Below are 23,016 nucleotides of genomic sequence, written 5' to 3' on the forward strand. Positions count from 1 at the left end.
CATCATCATCAGGACATTGAAAAGATTGTGAAGAAACTGAGTCGATTCTGTTGTTAGACAAACAGCAGCTGCCACTGACTGTCCTTTCACCTGGTTTTTATTATCTTTTTTTCCCTTGTAATTTTACATTTTTGATTCTCTTAATATTCCGACTTTATTCTTGAACATTACAACTTTTTTTTGTCTCATAAAGTTACGACTTTATTCCTGTAATATTGTGACTTTTTCCTTGAAATATTATGATCTTATTCTCAAAATTACGACTTTATTTATATATATATTTTTTATTTTTTTCCCCTCGATGTGGCTCCAATACGCCGTCTGACATCACTCCAGTTAATAGTTTCTCTGTCTTTACACTTTTATAATCACTGTGGTGAACGCAGAGTGAGTTTGACAACAGTGTTTGATTGAGCACAAAATGAAAGACGGTTTTCTGTGCGTCCTTGTTTTTGTCTCAGACCTGATCTTCTCCCACCTTCCCCGAAAACTGCCGCTGCACCGTGACTGAGAGATGAATGATGAGAGAGAAACAGTGGGAATGAGTGATATTATACAGGAAGAAAAAAAAAAGATGAAAGACAGAGAGATAGAGAGAGAGAGAGACAGATGTGAAAGAAAGAACAAGAGACTTTCCGCACTCTGAGGTGGTTTCAGCCTGATACAGTCAGTGTCTGATGCAACACCGAGTAACCAAGACACTGTGTGTGTGTGTGTGTGTGTGTGTGTGTGTGTGTGTGTGTGTGTGTGTGTGTGTGTGTGTGTGTGGGGGGGGGGGTGGTTGAATTTCCACTTTCTCGCTCTTACAGCTGTGATACCGTCTTCAGACTTTAGATTCAGCTTCCTCAGTTACAGTTTCCACCTCTATACAGCGCCGGTTTCCAACCTGCGGGTCGAGACCCCTCCAACGGGTCGCAAGAAAAATCTGAGGGGTCGCACATAGGAAAATAGGAAAATATCTTGTTGGTTTTATTTGTTCAGGCTTGTAGAAATAAATCAGATCAAAGAGAGCTGCAACTCGTCACCGGCTCATTTGCATAACGTGACGTGTGTTTACAGGACAGTTGAACATGATGTGTTCAGGTGACAAGCAAACGGAGGAAAGTAAGTTGTAAGTTGGAGCCTGTTAATCAGATTGGATTTTTGGAGTTTTATTTTGGCGGGTGTAGTCGGCCCTAATTAATCTGTAGTGGGTGTTGTACTTTTCGTTTTCTGTTTCCAACTCTGAGTCATGATGATGATGAAGGTTCCCTAACCGTGATGTTTCCCTGGACCTAGCTGAGTTGTTTTTGTGCCTAACCCTCAACCACATCTAAAACCGTAGCGTTGTGACATCAGATTTTATTTTTCTGACGTGATTAGTAACAGTTTTGGCGAGCCACAGACAGATTATGTCGTCCCGCGGATCAGAAAAAAACACGTTCCAACAAAGCTGTGAGGCTGCAGACGTCTAATCCACATGTGTCACTGGTTTTCCTGTCAGTGTTTTTTTTTTTGTTTAGTTTTTTTTTCTGGCACAAAAAGATGGCGTCCCTCGTTCTCAGTCCCGCCTACAAAAGCTCAGATCAGCTCGGAAACAGGAGATGTGGGTGGCGCTTCAGAGACAGAGAAGCACTTAAACATCAAAACAAACTGAAAAGACTGACGACAGATTAAAGAGCAGGAAACATGGGAGGAAATATAAGAGCTGCAGTTTCGTACGTGGAGCTCTGCAGGGTTCATATGCAGGAGGGGCGTTTAACATGTGATCTGTTGTTTTTAAGACAGCCTGTGGAGCTAATCATCATTAATAGGAGATCGCAATCGATTTCAGTTTTCAAAGTGGGAATAGATCTTCTCGTCTGCGCTGACTTCCGTCACATGAAACCCTGATATCGGCTGTGTCACGTCACGTCACCCAGCTGTTGTACATTATTCTCTGTGGTTGTATTTAAAGAAAGAAAGATAAGTAGTGTGGTTTCACTACAGCATAGTTTGGTTTGCAGTCACGTGACACAGTAGTGGATGCAGCCGTGATTCATTTCAACATCAGAGCTGAATCTAAACACACACACACCAGTCTTTCCCTGATTAATTAACTTTCATTTCAACCTTTTGCCTTTCGCTGTGACGGATGTTTTGCAGCAGATGACGGAACGTGTCAGCACACACAGAGAGCCGCTCAGTGAAGGCAGGACTGTGGTTTCAGTTTGAGAGTTAAATCTGGTGCATTTCAGGTCAACGGTTGCAAAATAATGTCTAGTCACTGCAGAACTGCAACTGCAGTTTTTCTCCTCCCTTGTGTGTCTTGAGACGGATCGCCTGTTGTTTGTCATACAGCAGTTAATCACTGATAGGAAACAATTATCTTATTACCTAATTTTTGCGTCTAATTACCTCATTTACTGGAAGCATCGACAATAATCATTTCAGGCTCTTCTTTTCTTATTTGCTTTCTTTCAGCCTGTTTTGTGAATATGTTTAATACATCCAGTCCTCAGGGTGTAAATACCAGTTTGCTATGATTGTTTACAAGCTATTAGAACTGTTATATACGTGCACACATACGTGCACAGTTCTGAAGAACTCATGAATAAAGATAATCAACATTTCTTTATGTCGTATCTCCGGAAATGAATGGAGGCATTTTATAAAGGCGTTTGGTGCTGTGTGTCAGTTTGCAGTTTCTTTACCACTGATATATTTAAGTGCATGTGTGTGACAACGCACGCACGCACACACACACCACGCACACACGCAGACTAAATGATTAAGTTGTTGTCAAAACTTTTGTTTTAGATTCTCATCAATGTCTCTGTTGATTTAACTTTCAGGGTCGCCATGTCAAAACAGGCCAGCTCGCTGCCATCAAGGTCATGGACGTCACAGGAGTAAGTAACACACACACACACACACACACACACACACACACACCTTGGGACTGAGTGTATCTGAGCGTGCCTGGCTTCAGGGCACTTGAGCAGCAGCAGTTTGTCCTCAGTAGACTCTGCTGGAGGGGCTTTCTTCTTCTTTATCTGATTTGCTGCAGGATTCAATTCTACATTTCACTGAGCACACAATTTGCTTATTAGCATTGTGTTGTGTGTGTGTGTGTGTGTGTGTGTGTGTGTGTGTGTGTGTGTGTGTGTCTGTGTCAGGATGAGGAGGAGGAGATTAAAGCAGAGATCAACATGTTAAAGAAGTACAGCCACCACAGGAACATCGCAACCTACTATGGAGCCTTCGTCAAGAAGAACCCTCCTGGAATGGATGACCAGCTGTGGGTGCGTACATCTCGGAGCTCAGAGATTTATGACCAACAGTCAGACTAACTCTACACCGGGGTTTAAAGCACAGGATTATATTTATCTATGAAGCCATTCTACGTTCCCAGGACTCGTATTTAACGACTGTTCCCAAATCATAATCCTTATCTTAATTTCTGTTCAAATTACAATAATGAGTCCTATAATATCTGGATGTACGGTGGCCAGGAAGCATGAACATGTGTGTGTGTGTGTGTGTGCGTGTGCGTGTGCGTGTGCGTGCACAGCTGGTGATGGAGTTCTGTGGAGCCGGATCGGTGACAGACCTGATCAAAAACACCAAAGGGAACACTCTGAAGGAGGAGTGGATCGCCTACGTCTGCAGGGAGATCCTCAGGGTGAGGACGGAAACTGAAAAAAATTAAATATTATTATTTCATTTTTTATATATATATTTATATATATATATATATATATATATATATATATATATATATATTTTATATATATATATTTTATATATATATATTTAGATTGGTTTGGTTTCTGTGTTAGCGATCTTATGTATTAGGTATTTATTTTTTGTATTTTATTTTTATGTGCTGTTAAATTTTTTAAATCTTTTTGTTTGAAACTGAGTCTCATAGAAAACTTTAAATTGATCATGAAAAAAAAAAGAATATAAAAAATGTATTAGATTAATATAGTTTTACAACTTTACAACAATAAGAAAACCCAGGATTTCTCCCTGAGGAACACCCAAATTTTACCCTTTATATTTCAGGTAGTTTTGCATTTATTTCTTTAGTTTTCTTTCAATGACACATCTGCTGTTATTACCATATACCATGGAGGAATATTCTTTCTGTTATATTAGCCCTTTATTTTAGCAATTAGATATCCACTATATTATACAATATACATCTTGATATTAGGTTTATATGTAGGAACATTTTTGAGGGATAATTGGCAATAAATATTTAACAGTAACACTCATACTCCTGGGGGTTTCCTTTATTTTAAAGCTAATACTCTTATGTTATTTGTGGTAATCAAATACTGAAGGAGTTGCGTGATGGTTATTTTTTTTATGTATAATTAACTATAGACAGTATTTTTATGACTTTTTTAATCCTAATTTTACCGGTGATGTATTACAGGGTATTTTCTTCTGATTAAAGGAGGATAACAAACCTTTTCCTTTATACATTTTTCTCTCTGTCTTCAGGGTCTGACCCATCTCCACCAGCACAAGGTCATCCACAGGGACATCAAAGGCCAGAACGTGCTGCTGACAGAGAACGCAGAGGTTAAACTAGGTCAGTCACACACACACACACGCACACACACACACACACACACACACACACACAGTGAATCTTATGAGTTATGAGAATATAGTCGGATTACATCAATATATTAATTCTGTGTTTGGTGTTCGTGCAGTCGACTTTGGAGTGAGCGCTCAGCTGGATCGTACGGTGGGACGGAGGAACACGTTTATCGGGACGCCTTATTGGATGGCCCCGGAGGTCATCGCCTGTGATGAGAACCCCGACGCCACATACGACTTCAAGGTAGACCTCACGTGTGTGTGTTTGAATGAAATGCAGAGGAAAACCAACTAATTTACCATCTTTGAAAGTGTTTATTTGTCTTAAGATAGTTTGAATTCTAGTGTTTTTATTATGGAATATTTTATTGTGTATTTATTTCCTATACTTTATGCTGACAGCTTTCATTTTGGTTTGAAATGCAGTAAAACTGCAGAACCAAAACAATGAGCTAAAAGAGGCTAAAAGCTGCAGAGAGCTAAAGATTAAATGTTGATTAATGTTGAATGTTTTTGCAGATGTAGGATGTTTGTATTTTATACGTCAAGATGGCGCTGGCATGAGACATTCGGGAGACGTTGGATTTTTGGTTACTCAACAACACAACTGAAAACCGACAGAATGTCAACGTCAGCCGTCATTGGTCCTGACATCACCTGCAGGGAGCTCTTTGTTATTCTACACGCCACGGAGAGAAATCTAAACATTTGCACTGATTTGTTAAAGAAAAGTTTTTTGTGGTTTTTCTTTGATTGCCTTCGTCGAGCTCCCAAAGTTCAGTTTTTCTCATCAATCACAGTCAAAGTGTTTGTAGCTGTAACAAGTAAAACCAGCTGACCTTTAAAAAAAAAAATCTCTGAAAGGTCTCAGGGATCATATCTGGTGGGTTTTTTTTTTTTTGGAGACATTTAATATGTGGTCGGCGCCACACGACTGCACAAACCCGTGTGAAGTCTCCTCGCAGAAAACGAGTGAAAAACCCTGAACGTGCTGCGTTCAGAGCCGCTCCTGCAGTCGGCGCCGTGTGACGGATGTGCAGTAATGGGGACAGGATGAGTCCCCGTGGAGGATGAGCGCTGCTCTGCTAAGACACCATTAACTCCCACCCTCTGGGGCTTTACGTGTCAAGAAAAACCCCCTCGCTTCATCTCACAACATTAACGTCAACTTTAAATAGTTTGTTGGCTAAAATACGCAGATGAATCGTATTTAAAAACAGAAGCAGAGAGATGATGTTGATAAAATGTAAAAGAATATACAGCAGCAGGGACAGATGGGTAATTTCTGTGTCTGTATTTTTATCCTTTAACACGTACACTGACCAGTGGACCGGTCTCCCAAAAACATGACGTGTCGAGTCGGTAACACCTTTGAGGATGTGAAAGTTTTCAGTGTTTCTCTCTCTCTCTCTCTCTCTCTCTCTCTCTCTCTCTCTCTCTCTCTCTCTCTCTCTCTCTCTCTCTGCAGAGTGATCTGTGGTCGCTCGGTATCACAGCTATAGAGATGGCGGAGGGAGCACCACGTAAGTGTGAAACATCAGACTGTTAGACTGTTGTCAGCCGACACCGAGTGCAGTTTATCTTCAAGTTAAAACTCTTTGTCTGATTTGTTTTCTTCCTTTTCTGACTCTCACTTTCCCCTTTCTCTCGTGTTTCCTTTCCCCTCGTCTCCTCGCTTCCTTTCCTCTCCTCTTGTCTTGTTTCCTTCCCCTCTGCTCTCCTTTCTTCTTGTCTAATCTCCTCTTGTTCCTTTTCTTTCCTCTCCTTTTCTCTTGTCTCCTTGCTTCCTTTCCTCTCCTCTTGTTTTGTCTTGTTTCCCTTTCCCTCTTCCTCTCATTTCCTCTCCTCTCCTCTGCCGTCCTTTTGTGTCCTTTCCTTTCCTATCCTCTCATTTCCTGCCCTCGTTTTGTTTTGTTTCCTTTCTTTTCGTTTTCTTCACTTTCTCCTCTCCTCTCCTTTTCTTTCCTATCTTTCCCTCTTGTCTCCTCGCTTCCTTTCCTCCCCTCCTGTCTTGTACCTTCTCCTCTCCTGTTTCTTCTCATCTCCTCTTGTCTCCTCTCCTCTCTCCTGTTTCCTTTCTTCTCTTCTCCTCTCCTCTTATCGCCTCTCTTCTATTTTTTCCTTTCGTTTCACTTCATCCTCCCCTCTTCTTTCCTCTCTCGCCTCCTCAGCTCTGTGTGACATGCATCCGATGCGAGCGCTCTTCCTCATCCCCAGAAATCCTGCCCCCAGACTCAAGTCTAAGAAGTGGTGAGTCACTTAGTGCAGAGACACTCGGTCCAACAGCCTCTGACACTGAGGGAGTAACTTCTCCTCTGCACCTGCTCAGTTCTGCCGTTCTCTGGTTATTTTCCAGTGTCAGTATCAGGTTATTGTTGCCTCCTCTGGCCCTTTGTGATTGTGGTGTGTTCACGTGCGCTGTGGTAAACCGATTACTTTTCCACATTCAGCTGTAATCTGATTCCAAACACAATCTAAACCTATTTTTTGCGTGACGGTGCAGTTTTAAAGGATTATGAGCAACCTGGTTTAAAATTGGAAAACTGATTTTTCTCACATGATGACCTTAAACTGGATTTATAAAGGATTTTTTTAAGTTTGAATGTTGTGCATGAAAATCTCAGAGAGAGAGAAAAAAAAAACCTCAAAACCTGTTTTGCATATTTTACGTGAAGTAACTAATACACAGTATGTGTTCAGATTTGTTTTGTTTGTTGTAATTAATTAAAAACGTGAATACAAAACCAGCTTTTTTTTTTAAAAATTACTTATTATTTTCATTTAATTTTCTTTATTTACAATGACTTTAAAACATTATTTTATGTACTGTTCATTTTTCAGTTTTCTTAGTGTGCTCTAATATGTATAACGTATATTGTTCTTAGCATTGTAATTTAATGTTTAATTCATGAAGTTAAAATATTTTTGTACTTTTATCTTCCTTTGAAAATTAAATCCTTTGCCTTTTAATAGACGCCTTATAAAGAAATGCTGCAGATCTTTTAATATCTTTGCACAACACTTTAAATTTATGTTATTTTAATAGTTTTTCTCTGAAAGTTACTTCAGTGAAACAGCTTTTCAGCCTGGTACCAAATTACTATAAAATAATCAAATCAATGTACAGTGGTGGAAAGTATCTAAGTATCTACTCAAGTACTTGAGTATAATTCTGAGGTACTTGTACTTGAGTATTTTCATTTTTGCTACTTTACACTCCACCACGTTTTAAAGGCTTTATCACATATATCTAACAGTGATCAGTGTATAAATTATGATTATTATTATTATTATTATAGATTAAATATGCTGCACACCTACACAGGTGTTCAAGTCACCGATAATTAATAAATGTTAAACTTGAAGCTTGTTCTGATACAGAACAGGAGAGACCCTGAAGTCCTTGTTTTAAAAGAGAATAAGTCATGAATATGATAAAAAGAAATCATCTTTCGGGACCGTGGTGGCTCCATAATTTAACACTCTGGAAAGCGCCTTTCTGCATCAGGACACGAGTTCTTTTACTTTGGATAATTTACATTTTGCTGGTGATTTTCTAGTAGGATTTTGAATGCAGGGCCTTTTAAAGAGCATCTTTTAAATTTGGCTGTTGGTACTTTTACTTAATTACAGGGTCTGAGTACGTCCTCCACCTCTGGTCTTGTATTTAACGTGTGTGTTTCCAGGTCGAAGAAGTTCCAGTCTTTCATCGAGAGCTGTCTGGTGAAGAGTCACAGCCAGCGGCCGAGCACCGAGCAGCTCCTCAAGCACCCGTTCATCAGGGACCTTCCCAACGAGCGGCAGGTCCGCATCCAGCTGAAGGACCACATCGACCGCACCAAGAAGAGGAGGGGGGAGAGGGGTGAGGAAGCACGAGGGGTCAGCTGTTATATAAACAAAGAACATCAGCATGTAAACGCATGAACCTGGAGAACCTGTGTGTTTGTTTCCTCCAGATGAGACGGAGTACGAGTACAGTGGGAGTGAGGAAGAGGACGAAGAAAGGGACATTGGCGAGCCCAGGTACAACTGCTGCTACCTGTAGTACTGCTACTGCTACTACTAGGTTTAATTCTGCCGCTAACTCTCCTCTGATTGGCTCTCCCGCAGCTCCATCATTAACATTCCCGGGGAGTCCACTCTGAGGCGGGACTTCCTGCGTCTCCAGCTGGCCAATAAGGAGCGGTCGGAGCTGATCCGGCGCCAGCAGCTGGAGCAGCAGCAGAACGAGGAGCACAAGCGCCAACTGCTGGCCGAGAGGCAGAAACGTATCGAGGAGCAGAAGGAGCAGCGGCGTCGGCTGGAGGAGGTCTGTGACTGATAGACAGATATACATTTAAACGTGTGGAGGTGTTATTCACAGGTAGGCGGGGGATTTCAAAAGCCGCCCTGTCATCCCTGATGCTTAGAGAGGAAACTGTAGAACATAATGATACAGAATTTCCACCTGGTTTTCAAACCTGCACCGCGCTCGTGCTGCGATGGAGCACGGTGGAGGTGTTTTTCCACATGACACATGCCTGCTAAAAGGTGTTTACCTTGATGACATGTCATAGATTTTGAAATTTACACAAACTGTTGCAAGATGCCGCAGCTCTTCATCTAAAGAGCTCTTCCCTGCAATATTTAAAACCTCCAATAATAATGTGCATATCCTGCTGTAGACCAGCGGGTGAACCTCTGTGACTAAGGTTGCAGCTTCACAGTAAAAGTCACCCGGCGGTTTTTTGGTGGAAAAGCAGCAGCTGTGAAAGCAAAGCAAAGGACAGTGGGATCAGAGCGCGGTGGTAGATGAGGTAAAACCTCTTCAAAATGAAAGCCACACAGACAAAACTACTGAAATCCAAATGTCAGGTTGGGTGAGCGGAGATGATCAATGTTCAACTGTGCGAACGCGAGAATCCCTCAGGAGCCGGTTCATGAAACTGATTTGCAAACGGCTGCAGTATCTCGTCTCTAATCGCAGATTAATTTGCAAGTCCCACAGGAATCGCACTGTATTCATGCATAGGTTAACTAGCACGCTGTTTATTTACAACGCTATGTGCAATGTGTCAAAATTAATGCCAGAGAAAATGAACTCAAGGGCTGCAATGCACAAGTTGTTATTCACACCCTGTGTACTTTCTGTGAACCCGGAGGACTGAAGCGCCACATCGGGGCCATAAAAACAGAACTAAACACAAGGACACTCAAGGATTCTACTACATCGTTAATGTCAAGATGACAAGCTCTTTTACAGACGCCTGTAAAAGAGTTAACTTAAACCTGTGAAGCACACTGTCGCTGTTTTAGCCTGTGCAGCAAAACCTGCCACACCTGTGATGTCAGCACCTCGGCTCATTCAGATACTAGGGAAACACACCTGATGTGATCTAACACACACACACACACACACACACACAGACACACACACACAGACACAAAGAGTTGATGTGTGAAATCTCCTTCACCTGCAGCAACAGCGTCGGGAGCGAGAGATGAGGAAGCAGCAGGAGCGAGAGCAGAGGAGGAGGTACGAAGAGATGGAGCAGCTCCGTCGAGAGGAGGAGAGGAGGCACGCGGAGAGAGAACAGGTAAGAAAACACCTGACTGGAAGACGTTACATCACAGGTGCCGTCATCCGGAGGGGCGTGGCCTCTCAACTCAAAATCCCGCTGCTCAGCTGGCTGATACGACCTCTGGTTTTTTCGCCATTTCCTCTTTTTCTCTTCGCATGACGCAGAATAAGAAACTGTCAGTTCAGTACACCGCACATAAATCTGAGGTTAGTGAGATTATCAACAGGTTAGTTTAGTTTGTGACGTTTTCCACACAAAGAAATACCGCGTTGAGAAGCACGAGACTTCCTTTAAAACTTTGGTAACTGTAGTTTTATCAGTGGATCGTGTTGGAAGCAAAATGTTATTACAAGTCTGAAGAGAGAAATGGAGAGAGAATCTCAGAAGCACCACATATTAAATATTACAGTGCAGGGGAGACTGGAGGCTTTAATTAGTCATGTGAGGACTTGCAGTAATAGTTAACTTTTCCTGCAGTGTAACACTTTTACTTTGAGATATAAATTTCCACCTCTTGCACAACTGATTTCATGGTGATCTTTAACATCCTTCCTCCACTAATAAGCAAGTCCTCCTGTTCCACTAATTACAGCCCCCTGCTGTTTCTCTCTTTATCTCTCCTCGTCTATTTCTGACTAAATCCCTACTTTCACACCTCTTCAATAAATCTACTTTTGTCTGTCCTCCTCTTTCATTCCTCTTTTCCTCCTATTTCCTGCTCTGCTGATGTCACTGGTTGCCTGGGCTCCGATTTGCTTCTCGTCTGCCTCGGTGGTCTTTGATTGGCTGCGTCTCTCTCTGGCCCTGGGTGCTGATTGGTTAGGAGTATATCCGTAGACAGCTGGAGGAGGAGCAGAGGCAGCTGGAGATCCTGCAGCAGCAGCTCCTGCAGGAGCAGGCCTTACTGCTGGTAACAACACACACAGACACACATTAACCAACGGTACCGGAGCCTGCTCTTCATGTGTGGTTTAACTAATCCAGGCTGAAATCAGGATAAAATAATCCTGTGTATTCTCATCCAGCTCATTTGATTATTTGAAGGAGAGTTTGAATGTCACGTTTCATACTTGAGGAAGTTATCCTGAATAACAGTGCACTCTTATTTTGAAATAAAGACAAAATGAGATGAAACCATGATCAGTGATCGTATGATTGGCTGAGTGCTGATCATGTGACTGAAGTTACATGAGGAAGGTGTGTTGCTCTACATTGTGGTCAGACTGTGAGTGTTGTCTGGTCTTTCTAACAGTAACTCACATTTATTACTAACCATTATTTTTGCAGTATATTTTATGATTTCACAACAAGATGTTTGTCCTCCTCTAAAATTATGTCAAAACTTTGATTATTAAAGGAAGAAAAACAAACCTTTTGTTAACTGTCAGTAAGATGCACTTTAACCGATCTGGGTTTAAAGATTTGTTGCTATGACAACATGTCCAGACTCAATTTAAATCACATTCAAAAACAAAATTATCAACTCCATGATTAAAGAACTTCCCAACCAACATTGCCAAAGATTTCCATGACAACAGCTCAAAAGTTGGTGACCATGGAAGCAGCAATGGGTACAAGACACCGATTTCATGTCACTCCGTTTGTTGTTTACTTAACGGAATCGTGACTCGGCGAAGGCGGTCAATACCCGGATCGATGCTGAGCCGAGACGGAGCCGCACATCAGCTTACTGAAGTTAACAAACATCTAATCAATCAGCACACACAGCGATGGGCGTGTCGGTCGATGTCTGACGGTCCTGAAATCACATCTCATTCAGCTTCGTTTGTTCACGGCGATGCTGTCGGCCTTTTCTCGATGACGTCAAAGCAGATGGCGAAGAAAGAGCACCCCCCACCCCCCCTGAAATAATCACCACAGTCCAGGACACACACACACACACACACACACACACTATCGGCTGCTGCAGACTTTCACACACAGCTCAGATAAATGCCAGAGCTCAAGGTGTGAGAAACAAAGAGAGCACAGTTTCAAACTGAGACTCGAGTCTGACCAGTCGTTTCAAAATGAAAACGCTTTATAAATATGAACGAATTCTGGCTCCGTGAAATAATATATGATGAAAGAAACATATATATATATTGACACTTCCTGTCAGAGCCGGGTCTGGAAAGCCTTTCCTCCGCATGTTTCCTGCAGTAACTGACTCTGTTATGGCTGCATCAATTTATTTTTCATGTAAAAGCACTAATGCGTGAGTCAGTGAATCAGTGCAGTAGGTCACCTTGGAAAAGCTGTTAGCCCTCATGACACGACGAGCACTTCATCAGTCTGGTGTTTTAGTGTCTAATGATGCTCCAACATGAATTATCTCTGAGCTTGAGATTTAATGCTGATTTGTATTTTTTTTTGTTTTGTGTGAAACTTCTCGACTGTGTCTCAATTTTGGCTTTTCAGAAAACTGTTTATGTCATAAATCTACATCATAATGTTTTCTTTTCCAGGATAGATGTAGACCTTTTTAAAAGAAGATATCTTCCTCCATAAACAGGACCTTAATTAGTGTTATATCAGCAATAATACATGAGGTGGAGCCTTGATAAATGTGCTGTAAATAATGGACAAGATGGAGGCAAAGAGCTGCATTACAGCTGTAATCTTTCCCTCAGAGGGAAACAAAACTGCACGTTCATTTTGAAGCTTATCAGCCAGTATTTGGAACAAGTAGATCAGTTGATGTTAGATTCAGATGAAATATAATTCCAGCTCTTAAAATGTGCTTCACTCTCATGGCCAGTAGCTAAAGCTGGATCAGTCCTCAAACCCCCCGGAGGGGGGGGGGGGACTGAAAATCCTGTGGTTTACTGTCGGTTCTTGGTCATTTTTCCATCTGCAAAAACAAAATATCAAGAGTCTGATTCTGCATTGTTACGTAATCCTGACGTCCTGTTGATACAACACAGCTCGCTTGTGGGGAAAAGGGAAGCAGCATGAACCAGATGTGATTTGTTAAGCAAATTTATTTGGCAGTGGGGGGGGGGTATGAAAATCTACTTCAATATGAGCTAAAGTCCAAGTTTTATTTTGGTTGTTCTGTGTGTCTCAAGACCAACAGTATAAGAAATACCATGTAAAGTTTGGTGTAAACAAAACACACTCGGAGCTGAAAGTGGGAGTTTAAACCCAACAGTAAATTTTTAGTGCCTCATCGTGACCGTTTGTGCGCTGAGTTCATCGTCCTTGTTTGTCTTTTTTTATTATCTCCCCACCGTCTCATCCTCCCTCCGCTCTGTGTTTGACGTCCGCAGGAGTACAAGAGGAAGCAGATCGAGGAGCAGCGGCAGGCCGAGCGGCTGCAGAGGCAGCTGCAGCAGGAGCGAGCGTACCTGGTGTCGCTGCAGCAGCAGCAGGAGCCGCCGCGGCCGCCGCAGGACAAGAAGCAGCTGTACCACTACAAAGACCAGGCGCCAGGCAGCAACGACAAACCCGCCTGGGCCAAAGAGGTAGACCACACGGCCTGAGACAAACAAACACACACAAAGGAGAAAACAAGTGAAGAAATCTGAACATAACAAACGTAAACGAGTGAAAAGTGAGAGGAGACATTGATGTTTAAAGGCCGGTGAAGAAATGAGACGGCTTTTCTCACAGGTTTAGAGGCAGGTGCAGGTGAGCCTTTGTAAACAGCACACAGGTTTGCATGTGGGAACAAGAGGACACCCACTGAGGCACAAAGCAGCTTGTAGCTAACAACACACACAGACACACAAGCACAGGTGTTCAGCCGCAACGACAAAGCTGAGTCGGCTGTTAAAGTGGGAGCTTTACATTCATGAGAACACAAATGCACCGCGGTGAACCCGAGTTAGAGGCTGATGCGAGTCAGCGAGGAGGTTAACGTGTGTCATTGTTTGTTTGTGTCTGTCTTCTACCTTTGCAGGTGTCACCCGACCTCTGGAGTCTGATGCAGACAGGAGTCTGCCTCATCTCTCATTCCTTTCTTTTTCTTTTCTTCTTCAGGTGCAACAACAGGAGAATATTTTATATGTGCTGCTTCTGTCAGGTGAAGAGTTTCAGTCCAGAACTCATATTTACCTTTTAAAAAAAAGAGAGAAGATAGTGTGATCCAACGCCTCTGGCTCATGAGACCTGACACCGACCATTTTGGACTGAAACTCTTTTACATGTAGTTTCTGTTGGCGTAAACAAATCCTCTCGTAGCCATGGCTTCTGTTCCATCACGGAAGTTTAAATTGGTCTCTAGGCTGTAAAAGTAGAAATACTTCAGTTTCTACAACGTAACGTGCTGCAAGAAAGAGTAAACATGATCAGATACGAGCTATGGCGATTTGAATTCAGGTTTTTAACCATCGAAATGGTTCAAATCACAGAAATATACTTCATCACGACCCAAACGAATCTGTTTAATTCAGACCTCAGAAACACTCAGCTGACATGTGAACTTCCAGTATGGCTGCCAGAGGTTTGCGTTACCTGAAGGAAACGCCTTGTTTTTGTGCGTCCTGCACGTTGTTGTGTCTCTTGTGAACACTGACCTTGCTCCTCCAGGTGATGCGTCGAGCTCAGAGCAACTCGCCCCGCATCCCTCCCAAGAAACACCACTCCTTCAGGGAGACGCGAGACGTCAACCTCGACAACCTGCTCTTACTCCCCGGTTACAGACCCCGCCCCCGTCCCCCCTCCTACCCCGCCCACGTCAGTCCCTCCAGGGATCACCTGCGCACGCCTCGAATCCGTGTCACCTGTGTCCCCGAACGCGTCCGTGACTCCTCCCAGCCAGTGATGCGCCGGCAGAGCCCCGACTCCAGGGGCCACACCCCCTACAGCAGGGGCCGGAGCCCCGGCCGCCGGGTCAGTCGGAGGATGAACAGACTCCTCGTTCTTTCCCTCGTTTGTCTCTCACCCTGCGGCCTGACTCACTAACCCTGGCTGCTGCAATGATTTCTCTTTAATCTCTTTAAACTGTTTTATTTCTCTAACCAGGAGAACTCACCCACATTAACTCACGGCTGCCGGCACAAACGATGACACGACCTCCTCTTCTTTAATTTACTCATCTCCTCTCATCTCTCCATTCCTCACTGGGGTTTTAGATTCACGCTGTTTCCTCCAATCTTGAATCAGTTTACATAAATGTGTAGACAACATTGCTGATATTTGATATTAATCTTAAATTAAATATTTGGAGACGTATGTCATCTGTTGCTTTTATTTTAGAAGATCCATTTGAGGCGTTTTTGCATTTAAGTTCAATTTAACTGTCCAGAAACGGAAATCCAGGTGCAAAAATTACACAAGCATCATGCGAACAGTGCGGAAGCTACTGGAAATAAACAGCATCGTCTCATCCTTGTCTTGCCTTCCTCTCCACAGCTTCTAATCTTCCTCTTTAACCTTCACTTTCCATTTTGCAGGTGACTGACTGCGGCTGGGTGCTGCACATTTGTGGGACTGTCCTCGTCTTCTACTGCAGTGGCTCTCAATCTGTCGGTTCTATTTCCATTGTTATAATATAAGCTAAACAATAACAAGTCACTTCCGGTTAAGAACATAGAGGAATAAAAGGTGAGATGCAGGTAGGCAGCACCTTGATCCAAACAGGTTGAGAGCTGCTGTTGTTATTGCATGTTGTGGTGTGATGGGATCAAATGTCTAACAGGAACTAACTTCACAAACTCAAACTAACATCAGATTTCCTCTTTTAGGTTTAATCTTCACTTTATCTTAAATTCCAGGTTGTTTTTCTTTCTTTTTTCTTAACAAACATGATATTCACTTGTATGTGTCTTAGCCAGGCTGTTGAAGGTGTGTTACCTTTTAACTTTAAACCTTTTTAGGCTGGTTTAAAATCCCCACACGCTGTGATGCATGTAGCCTGAGTAAAGTCACACCAGTGTGTGTTATTCTACAGAAGACGTGAGAGCAGAAAGAGCAGGTCAACGCTCCACATTTGAACCCTGACAGTTTTCTTATCACCGTAAATCAAGGCCGCTTAAAAGCACACGCTAACATGTGAACACACACACACACACACACACACACACACACACACACACACACACACACACACACACACATGTAGGGCAGATCTCCAGGCCTGCCCTCTGGTGGCAGCTGGTGGACTGATGTAGGGCAGCTGCAGCTATATCAGTCTCTCTCCCTGTGGACACCTCGCATGGAGACACACACACACACACACACACGCATGCAGGCATAGAAACACACACTCTGTGCAGATAGGTCTACCCTCATCTCAGCCTCCCAGGATTTCCCTTCAAGCTTCAGACGAGGGAATATTTCCATCGCACACAGACAGAATGTTCCTCGCTAAAAACAGACGACCACCGTTTAAAAAAACGTAACCTTCCTCCAAAGTGACTGTAGGCATGAAAGTAGAGCCCCTGAGAGACTGCAGGTGAAGCTGAAAAACACTGGTAAACACTGTTAAAGCTGTAAAATCTGCTGCTTTTGTAAAGTAATGACTGTGTGAACTCTCCACTCATCAGCTTTAACGCCTGTAATCACGGCGGCTTTTATTACACTGGAGCCTCTTCACTTCTGTCAGCGGCAGCACTTCAATTAAAATCTTCTTAGTTTAATCTCTCATGTCTGATTTTAAAAACCATAAAAATATTTAGTGATATTTGTCTCTCAATATTTAAAAAATAAAATGATTATTTTTACTGGTTGATTTTTACATAATTTCTTCATTTCTCAAAGAATAATGTAATTTTATATTTTTTCAGTTATTTTTATCTCTTGATTCCAGCAACTCATCATTTATCTTTAATGTTATTGGATCTTCAATTAGATTACATTTGACTTGCCTGTAGATGAGTTGCATCTTTAATTAATTGCAAAAGTTAATTGGAATAAATTAATTGGAGGTCTGTTTAACGGTATCGGTGCCAAATTACAGTTTGTTCGAAAGAATAAACAGCTGATTCTCACTCTTTCTTCCACAGGGAGCTGATAGACGTCAGAGCAGATCATTGATCAGATGTTTAGATCTCTCATGCAGAAGAAAAGAATCATTTCTATAGATTTAAACTTCTACAGCAGGAATTAGATATTTCTTTTACAGTTTGAAGTAAAGTTTAAAAATCAGGACACAGGAAACACAGATTTAATCAAACTCATTCATGAAAGTTTATAACATGGAAACACTCTGCACTGCATGCTGAGTGACTGAGTCTGATATGTGTGTGTGTGTGTGTGTGTGTGTGTGTGTGTGTGTGTGTGTGTGTCAGGTGGAGGAGCATTATAAGATGAACAGACAGACTTCTCCTGCGTTGCAGCATAAAGTCTCCAACCGGATCTCGGACCCGTCGCTGCCGCCGCGCTCCGAGTCCTTCAGCAGCGGAGGCATCCAGCAGGCCCGGACCCCGCCCATGCACCGCTCCGTCGAACCACAGGTGTGTGTCCAGGTTTTTATGTGTGTGTGTGTGTGTGTATGTGTGTGTGCGCTCGCGTGTGACAGAAACTTGCCTCTCTCTCAGGGTGCAGTCACACTCAAGCTTTGGTTTGAGTGACGGTTGAGGTGAGTTTGTTTTTGACCAGGGGAGAAAAAGTTACTGAGTTCAACCTGGATTATTGTCAAGAGAAAGAAACACAAAGAGGAACTCTGGACTAGGACAGACCTGGAAGCTTTGTCCGTCTCTCTGCTGCAGGTCAGACTCTGGATGATTTGTCTTTTGGTGCTGAAAGCTCTGGTTCTTTCAACCGTGACACCCTTGAGTTAGCAGACAGGGACGGTGGTTTCCGTTTAGCTAAATTAATAAATGAACAATCGTTTGTCTCATTCTGATCTTGTAAGCTGAATATGTTTGATTCAGCTGGTCAGATGACACAAGCGGTTTGAAGACGTCACCTTCGGCATCGACTAAACAAATAATCACTAAAATAATTGACATTGGAAACGATCAGGAAACTGTTTTCTACGTGCAAGTTGTGATGTGGAAGCTGATTTCATTTCCTCTCACGTGACTCTGCGGGACGCTCATCGTGTTTCTGCAGTTAGCGACTGACAGACGTTTGATGAAACTGAAGCTGCCTCCATTTAACATAAGATGAGAGATTCCTCGATTAGTCTCACAGTGGGGACGTTTTCAGTATTACATCAGCAAAGTGACACAACAAAGAACGACAAAATGACAATGTGGAGGGTCCTGCAGAGAACATGAGGTGCTGTGACCGAGGGAAGAGTCACGTCTGTTTTCTTTGCAGGAAGTTAAAGCCGTTTCTCGATGGGCGTTGTTGTTCCTCGTCACCGGTTCAGCTTCGTGGACAGAGCGAGCGTCTCCCGTGGTGATCTGTTTGCAGGCGATGTGTTTCTGTTGTCTTCACTGCGTCTGAAGGTGAAAGTTTCTTCCCCGAGAGAAGGAGTCCAAGTGTCTTGAGAGCGTCTGTAGCGAGGGTCAGGGTGTAGTCATACCAGACAGCTGTGGTTAACATGGAGCTCCGTTTGAAGGTGAAGCTTTTGATTGAGACGTTTCCTGCAGGAGAAGCTGCTTTATGGTTGTTTCCTTTTGTAAATTGAGATTTTATTAAATTGAAACTCAGAAACTCGGACGTGTGTTCTCAGGGTTGTCAGTGGAAACCTCGTCCTCGTCACAGGGACGAACTAAATGAACTGACGGAGGAAGCACTTAGGGCTTTTGAACATGAATGGTGTGAACGCACCCTGAGGAATGTGTTTCTTACCTTTACCTTTTTTCTCACCTCATCTCACCACCACCACCCCCCCCCTTCTCTGCCTCCTCCTCATCACCCCTCCTGACTTGCATCCTGATCACACTGTGCAAATCCTGATCCTGCTCTGCCTCCTCTACCCTGCCTGTTTTCTGCTCGTGTGTGTGCGTGCGTGCGTGCGTGCGTGCACGTGTGTCCAGATGGCCCACCTGGTGCAGGTGAAGAGTCACGGGCTGTCAGGCTCCCAGTCTCTGTATGACCCCCATGGCGTGTCCTCCTCCTCGGCGTCGCCCTCCCCCTCCCGGCCTCCCATGCCCCGGCAGAACTCCGACCCCACCTCCGACACCCCTCCTCCCCCGCCCCTCTCCCGCCTGGCGCCCCCCCTCGACAAGCTGGACCGCAGCTCCTGGCTGCGGCAGGACGACGACATGCCCCCCAAGGTCTCTGCATGCCACCACCTGTGTGTTGTTGTCCGAGTGTGTGTTTGTGTGTGTTTGTGAGATCTTTGCTTTTTCCTGAATTCTGTTGTTGTGATGTGAGTGTGTGTCTGCGCAGGTTTTAGTGTCTGTTCAGTTTCTGGGTGTTTTGGAAGTTTTTGTGTTTTTAGAAATGAAGATGTTCTGTCGTCTGATGCTGTTGATGTTAATCTCAAACGACCAACTGTAAAAAAGTTAAAGAAACTTTAATACTGGACAAAAGGCTGAGACACATCTGCATCCTCTGACCCATAACTCCAACTATCTATTTATAAAAGGTTCTCTTTCTCTAAAGTTTTAATCTATATTTATACGTGGAAAATGCTTCACAGATGTTTGGAGTTCAGCTCAAAGTGTTTAGATCAAAGGAGGCAAATTTTTCACCTGGATTTAGTTGCCAAAAAATAACACAATACCTGAACACACCTTGGCCTCGTTTTACACCACCTAGTGCAGATTGACACGTGTGCATGTTCACCCACATCTTTGAAGATTTCCTTTTGCAACACGCCTAAAGTATTTGATTTGCTTTCATTCTGAACAGCTTTTAAAAATGTGAATTAACAGGAAAAGTGAAGCTAAAGTATCAAGATTTTTTTAAGGCACTTTGCTGTGAGAAAAAAATAGAAATAAAAGGAGGCTATTGTTGAACTTTCCAGAGACACAAACCAGGAACAGTAAAACTTTTAGTTGATAAAGTGAAAACTGCACAATATACTTGAGCCTGTTTCTTCCCCCAAATGCCAGTAGTAGGACACCAAATGTAAATTTATATTAAACTTCACTGCCCACGAATCCAGACATCTTTCAGATCAGCTGTTCCCTCTGATGAGATCTCATCAGGTCGAGGTTCGTTGCAGGTCCTGACCCAGACGGGTGCGTTATCTGTTTTCCAGGTTCCTCAGAGGACGACCTCCATCTCTCCTGCTTTAGTCAGGAAGAACTCTCCAGGAAACGGACCCGGCCTCGGCCCTCGGGCTGGAGCTCACCTCATACGGGCCAGGTACACACACACACACACACACACACACACACACACACACACACACGGTTTTAGTTTTAGTCTTCGAGCAGGATTTCAACAGTTTGCTGCATGAATGAGACTGTGCTGTGTTTGCGTTGCCGTAGCAACCCCGACCTGCGGAGGATCGACTTTTCCATGGAGACGCCCCTAAAGAGGACGAGCAGCGGCAGCTCCTCCAGCTCCAGCACCCCCAGCTCCCAGGGAGGCTCCAACGAGCGAGGTGCACACTCACACCTTAGTTCTTCTGCACTTGTGAGGACCAGCGTTCATGTAATGACTCCTCAGCCCTTAACTCTTACTTTATATTTATAATGCAATTAAAAATAAAACTTAAAGTAAGTGAATACAGCCTCAGCAATTTTCCTGGAAAATGTCCTTAATTTTCCAAAAGTACTTTCTCAGCTTTTCTCAAAGAACGAAAAGTGTTGTAACTTTTAAAAAAACGTTTTTTAATTTTCCACAGAAACACCTTCACGTTTCTAAAATGTCTTATAAATAAATGTCGTCAGTTTTAGAAGAAATGTCAAAACGTTTTAAAGTTGTTGCTTTTCAAAAACACCTTTAATTTCCAAAAACATCCTCTTTTCTAAAACCTGCTCAGTTTCCAGAAACGTCTTCAGTGTGTAGAACTTAACCTGGTCCTCACAAAGACAGAAGTAACACACACACACACACACATCCAGTGTTCCACAGTGTGTCTCAGGTGTGTTACTGACAGTATTATAATCGTTGTGTGTGTGTGTGTGTGTGTGTGTGTGTGTGTGTGTGTGTGTGTGTGTGTGTGTGTGTGTGTGTGTGTGTGTGTGTTCAGGTAATTCAGCTCCTAAGACCGAAGGCTCGACACTTTCCTCCCATGACACCAAAGAGGACGGCAGAGAGGTGACGCGACCCAGCAGGCCTGCAGTGAGTACACACACACACACACACACACACACACACACACGTGCACAACACAAACACACATGTACACGTGTATATGTACGTGCACTATGGATCATAAAGGACAGACAGCTGTGCGTCAGACCTTCAAACTGCTGTATGATCAATAATATGCAGTAGAACATGTTGCAGACTATGTTCACACACACACACACACTAACACACACACACACACACACACACACACACACACACACACACACACACTGACTCTTCTCTCTGAACTAACCATGTTGCTGTTCATTTCCACTCTCTTCCTCTTCTCATCCTTTCCTCCATCCCTCCTTCCATCGTCCGTCAGAGCTATAAGAGAGCTGTAGACGAGGTCAGTGACATTTCTCCTCCTTCACCCCTCAGTCTCTCTCTCTCTGTCTCTCTCTCTGTCTCTCTCTGTCTGTCTCTCTCTCTCTGTCTCTCTCTCTGTCTCTCTCTGTGTCTCTCTCTCTGTCTCTCTCTCTCTCTCTTTCTGTCTCTCTCTCTGTCTCTCTCTCTGTCTCTCTGTCTCTCTCTGTCTCTGTCTTCTCTCTCTCTGTCTCTCTCTCTGTCTCTCTCTCTCTTTCTCTCTGTCTCTCTCTCTCTCTGTCTCTCTCTCTGTCTCTCTCTGTCTCTCTCTCTCTCTCTCTCTCTCTGTCTCTCTCTCTGTCTGTCTCTCTGTCTCTCTCTGTCTGTCTCTCTCTCTCTCTGTCTCTCTCTCTGTCTCTCTCTCTCTCTCTCTCTCTGTCTCTCTCTCTGTCTCTCTCTCTCTGTCTCTCTCTCTCTTTCTCTCTGTCTCTCTCTCTCTTTGTCTCTCTCTCTGTCTCTCTCTGTCTCTTTCTGTCTGTCTCTCTGTCTCTCTCTCTCTCTCTCTGTCTCTCTCTGTCTCTGTCTCTCTCTGTCTGTCTCTCTCTCTGTCTCTCTCACACTTTCTTACACCGGTCTGATTTTCAGTCCAGATACATTTTTGACTGTTTTTATTGGAGCTGTTCACTGTCGGCGTGTAAATCTGGACGTCCATTTCTCTTTGTAAAATAAATAATAAAGTAAATAACTACAACATATTTTTAACCTTTATTCCAAAACAATTCCAATCTTAAACAGCGTTATTTACCCTTTAAATGAAGGAACTTTAACACATCTATCACAGCTGGACACTAGATTTTTTATATTAATAGAAAAAAGGAACTGAAAACTGATTATAGTATATTGGCCAATATCAGTTTTGTAACATAAACGGGCATGTTTATTTCTGTCTATGTTTTAAACTTATTATTATAGTATTAAGTATTTTTATATCAACAGATTGAAGTCCAGACAAAATAAAAACTTATTTTTGGAGTTTTATTTTACGGTTTCTTGCCACTTTTCAGTCGACGTATGATCCGCTCCATCCAGCTGATAGAATCTGTGTATCTGTGTGAATCAGTCTGGATCTATAGCGTCTTTTAAAGATGATGTAATCCTTCATAAAACAGTCTGACAAACTAAAAGCTGAGCTCATTCACACACTCTCTCTCTCTCCTCCTCTCTCTCTCTCTCCCCCTCTCTCTCTGATTGGTTGATGCTCTGCTGTTGTCTTCTCGTGTGAGGGATGAAGATGATGATGATGATGATGATGAGTGATCAGTTACTGTAGCGCTGTTGTAAATCCACTTACTCCCTGTTATCATCTCAGACATCTCTGCGCTCATGTTTCATTTCCACACTGTCCCTCTCTCTCTCTCTCTCTCTCTCTCTATCATCAGGAAGAGTTGGTAAGATAACCTCCCTCCCCAGTCCCCCCCCC

The 23,016-nt window shown here is 43.2% G+C and overlaps 1 protein-coding gene across 8 annotated transcripts in view; it reads left to right on the plus strand.

Annotated features, from left to right (window-relative positions):
• Positions 1 to 23,016, plus strand: part of tnikb (TRAF2 and NCK interacting kinase b) — a 48,431-nt gene that overhangs the window by 10,672 nt on the left and 14,743 nt on the right. For 2 of the 8 annotated variants that reach the window (XM_087171297.1, XM_087171292.1), the window contains exons 3-22: positions 2,814 to 2,870; positions 3,138 to 3,263; positions 3,533 to 3,643; positions 4,474 to 4,564; positions 4,692 to 4,822; positions 6,047 to 6,101; positions 6,750 to 6,828; positions 8,265 to 8,440; positions 8,535 to 8,601; positions 8,689 to 8,887; positions 10,038 to 10,154; positions 10,963 to 11,049; positions 13,412 to 13,606; positions 14,673 to 14,975; positions 17,375 to 17,539; positions 19,016 to 19,255; positions 20,188 to 20,294; positions 20,420 to 20,535; positions 21,127 to 21,218; positions 21,556 to 21,579. In XM_087171297.1, the coding sequence (XP_087027423.1) occupies positions 2,814 to 2,870; positions 3,138 to 3,263; positions 3,533 to 3,643; positions 4,474 to 4,564; positions 4,692 to 4,822; positions 6,047 to 6,101; positions 6,750 to 6,828; positions 8,265 to 8,440; positions 8,535 to 8,601; positions 8,689 to 8,887; positions 10,038 to 10,154; positions 10,963 to 11,049; positions 13,412 to 13,606; positions 14,673 to 14,975; positions 17,375 to 17,539; positions 19,016 to 19,255; positions 20,188 to 20,294; positions 20,420 to 20,535; positions 21,127 to 21,218; positions 21,556 to 21,579 (2,538 nt within the window). The remainder of the gene's footprint in view (positions 1 to 2,813; positions 2,871 to 3,137; positions 3,264 to 3,532; positions 3,644 to 4,473; positions 4,565 to 4,691; positions 4,823 to 6,046; positions 6,102 to 6,749; positions 6,829 to 8,264; positions 8,441 to 8,534; positions 8,602 to 8,688; positions 8,888 to 10,037; positions 10,155 to 10,962; positions 11,050 to 13,411; positions 13,607 to 14,672; positions 14,976 to 17,374; positions 17,540 to 19,015; positions 19,256 to 20,187; positions 20,295 to 20,419; positions 20,536 to 21,126; positions 21,219 to 21,555; positions 21,580 to 23,016) is intronic. The other 6 variants (XM_023396874.2, XM_087171295.1, XM_087171293.1 and 3 more) reach the window with 6 other exon arrangements.

This window comes from Seriola lalandi, unplaced genomic scaffold (genome assembly GCF_002814215.2).
Source record: "Seriola lalandi dorsalis isolate HSWRI2012SDOR001 ecotype SW California unplaced genomic scaffold, Sedor1 jcf7180002054984, whole genome shotgun sequence".
NCBI lineage: Eukaryota > Metazoa > Chordata > Actinopteri > Carangiformes > Carangidae > Seriola > Seriola lalandi.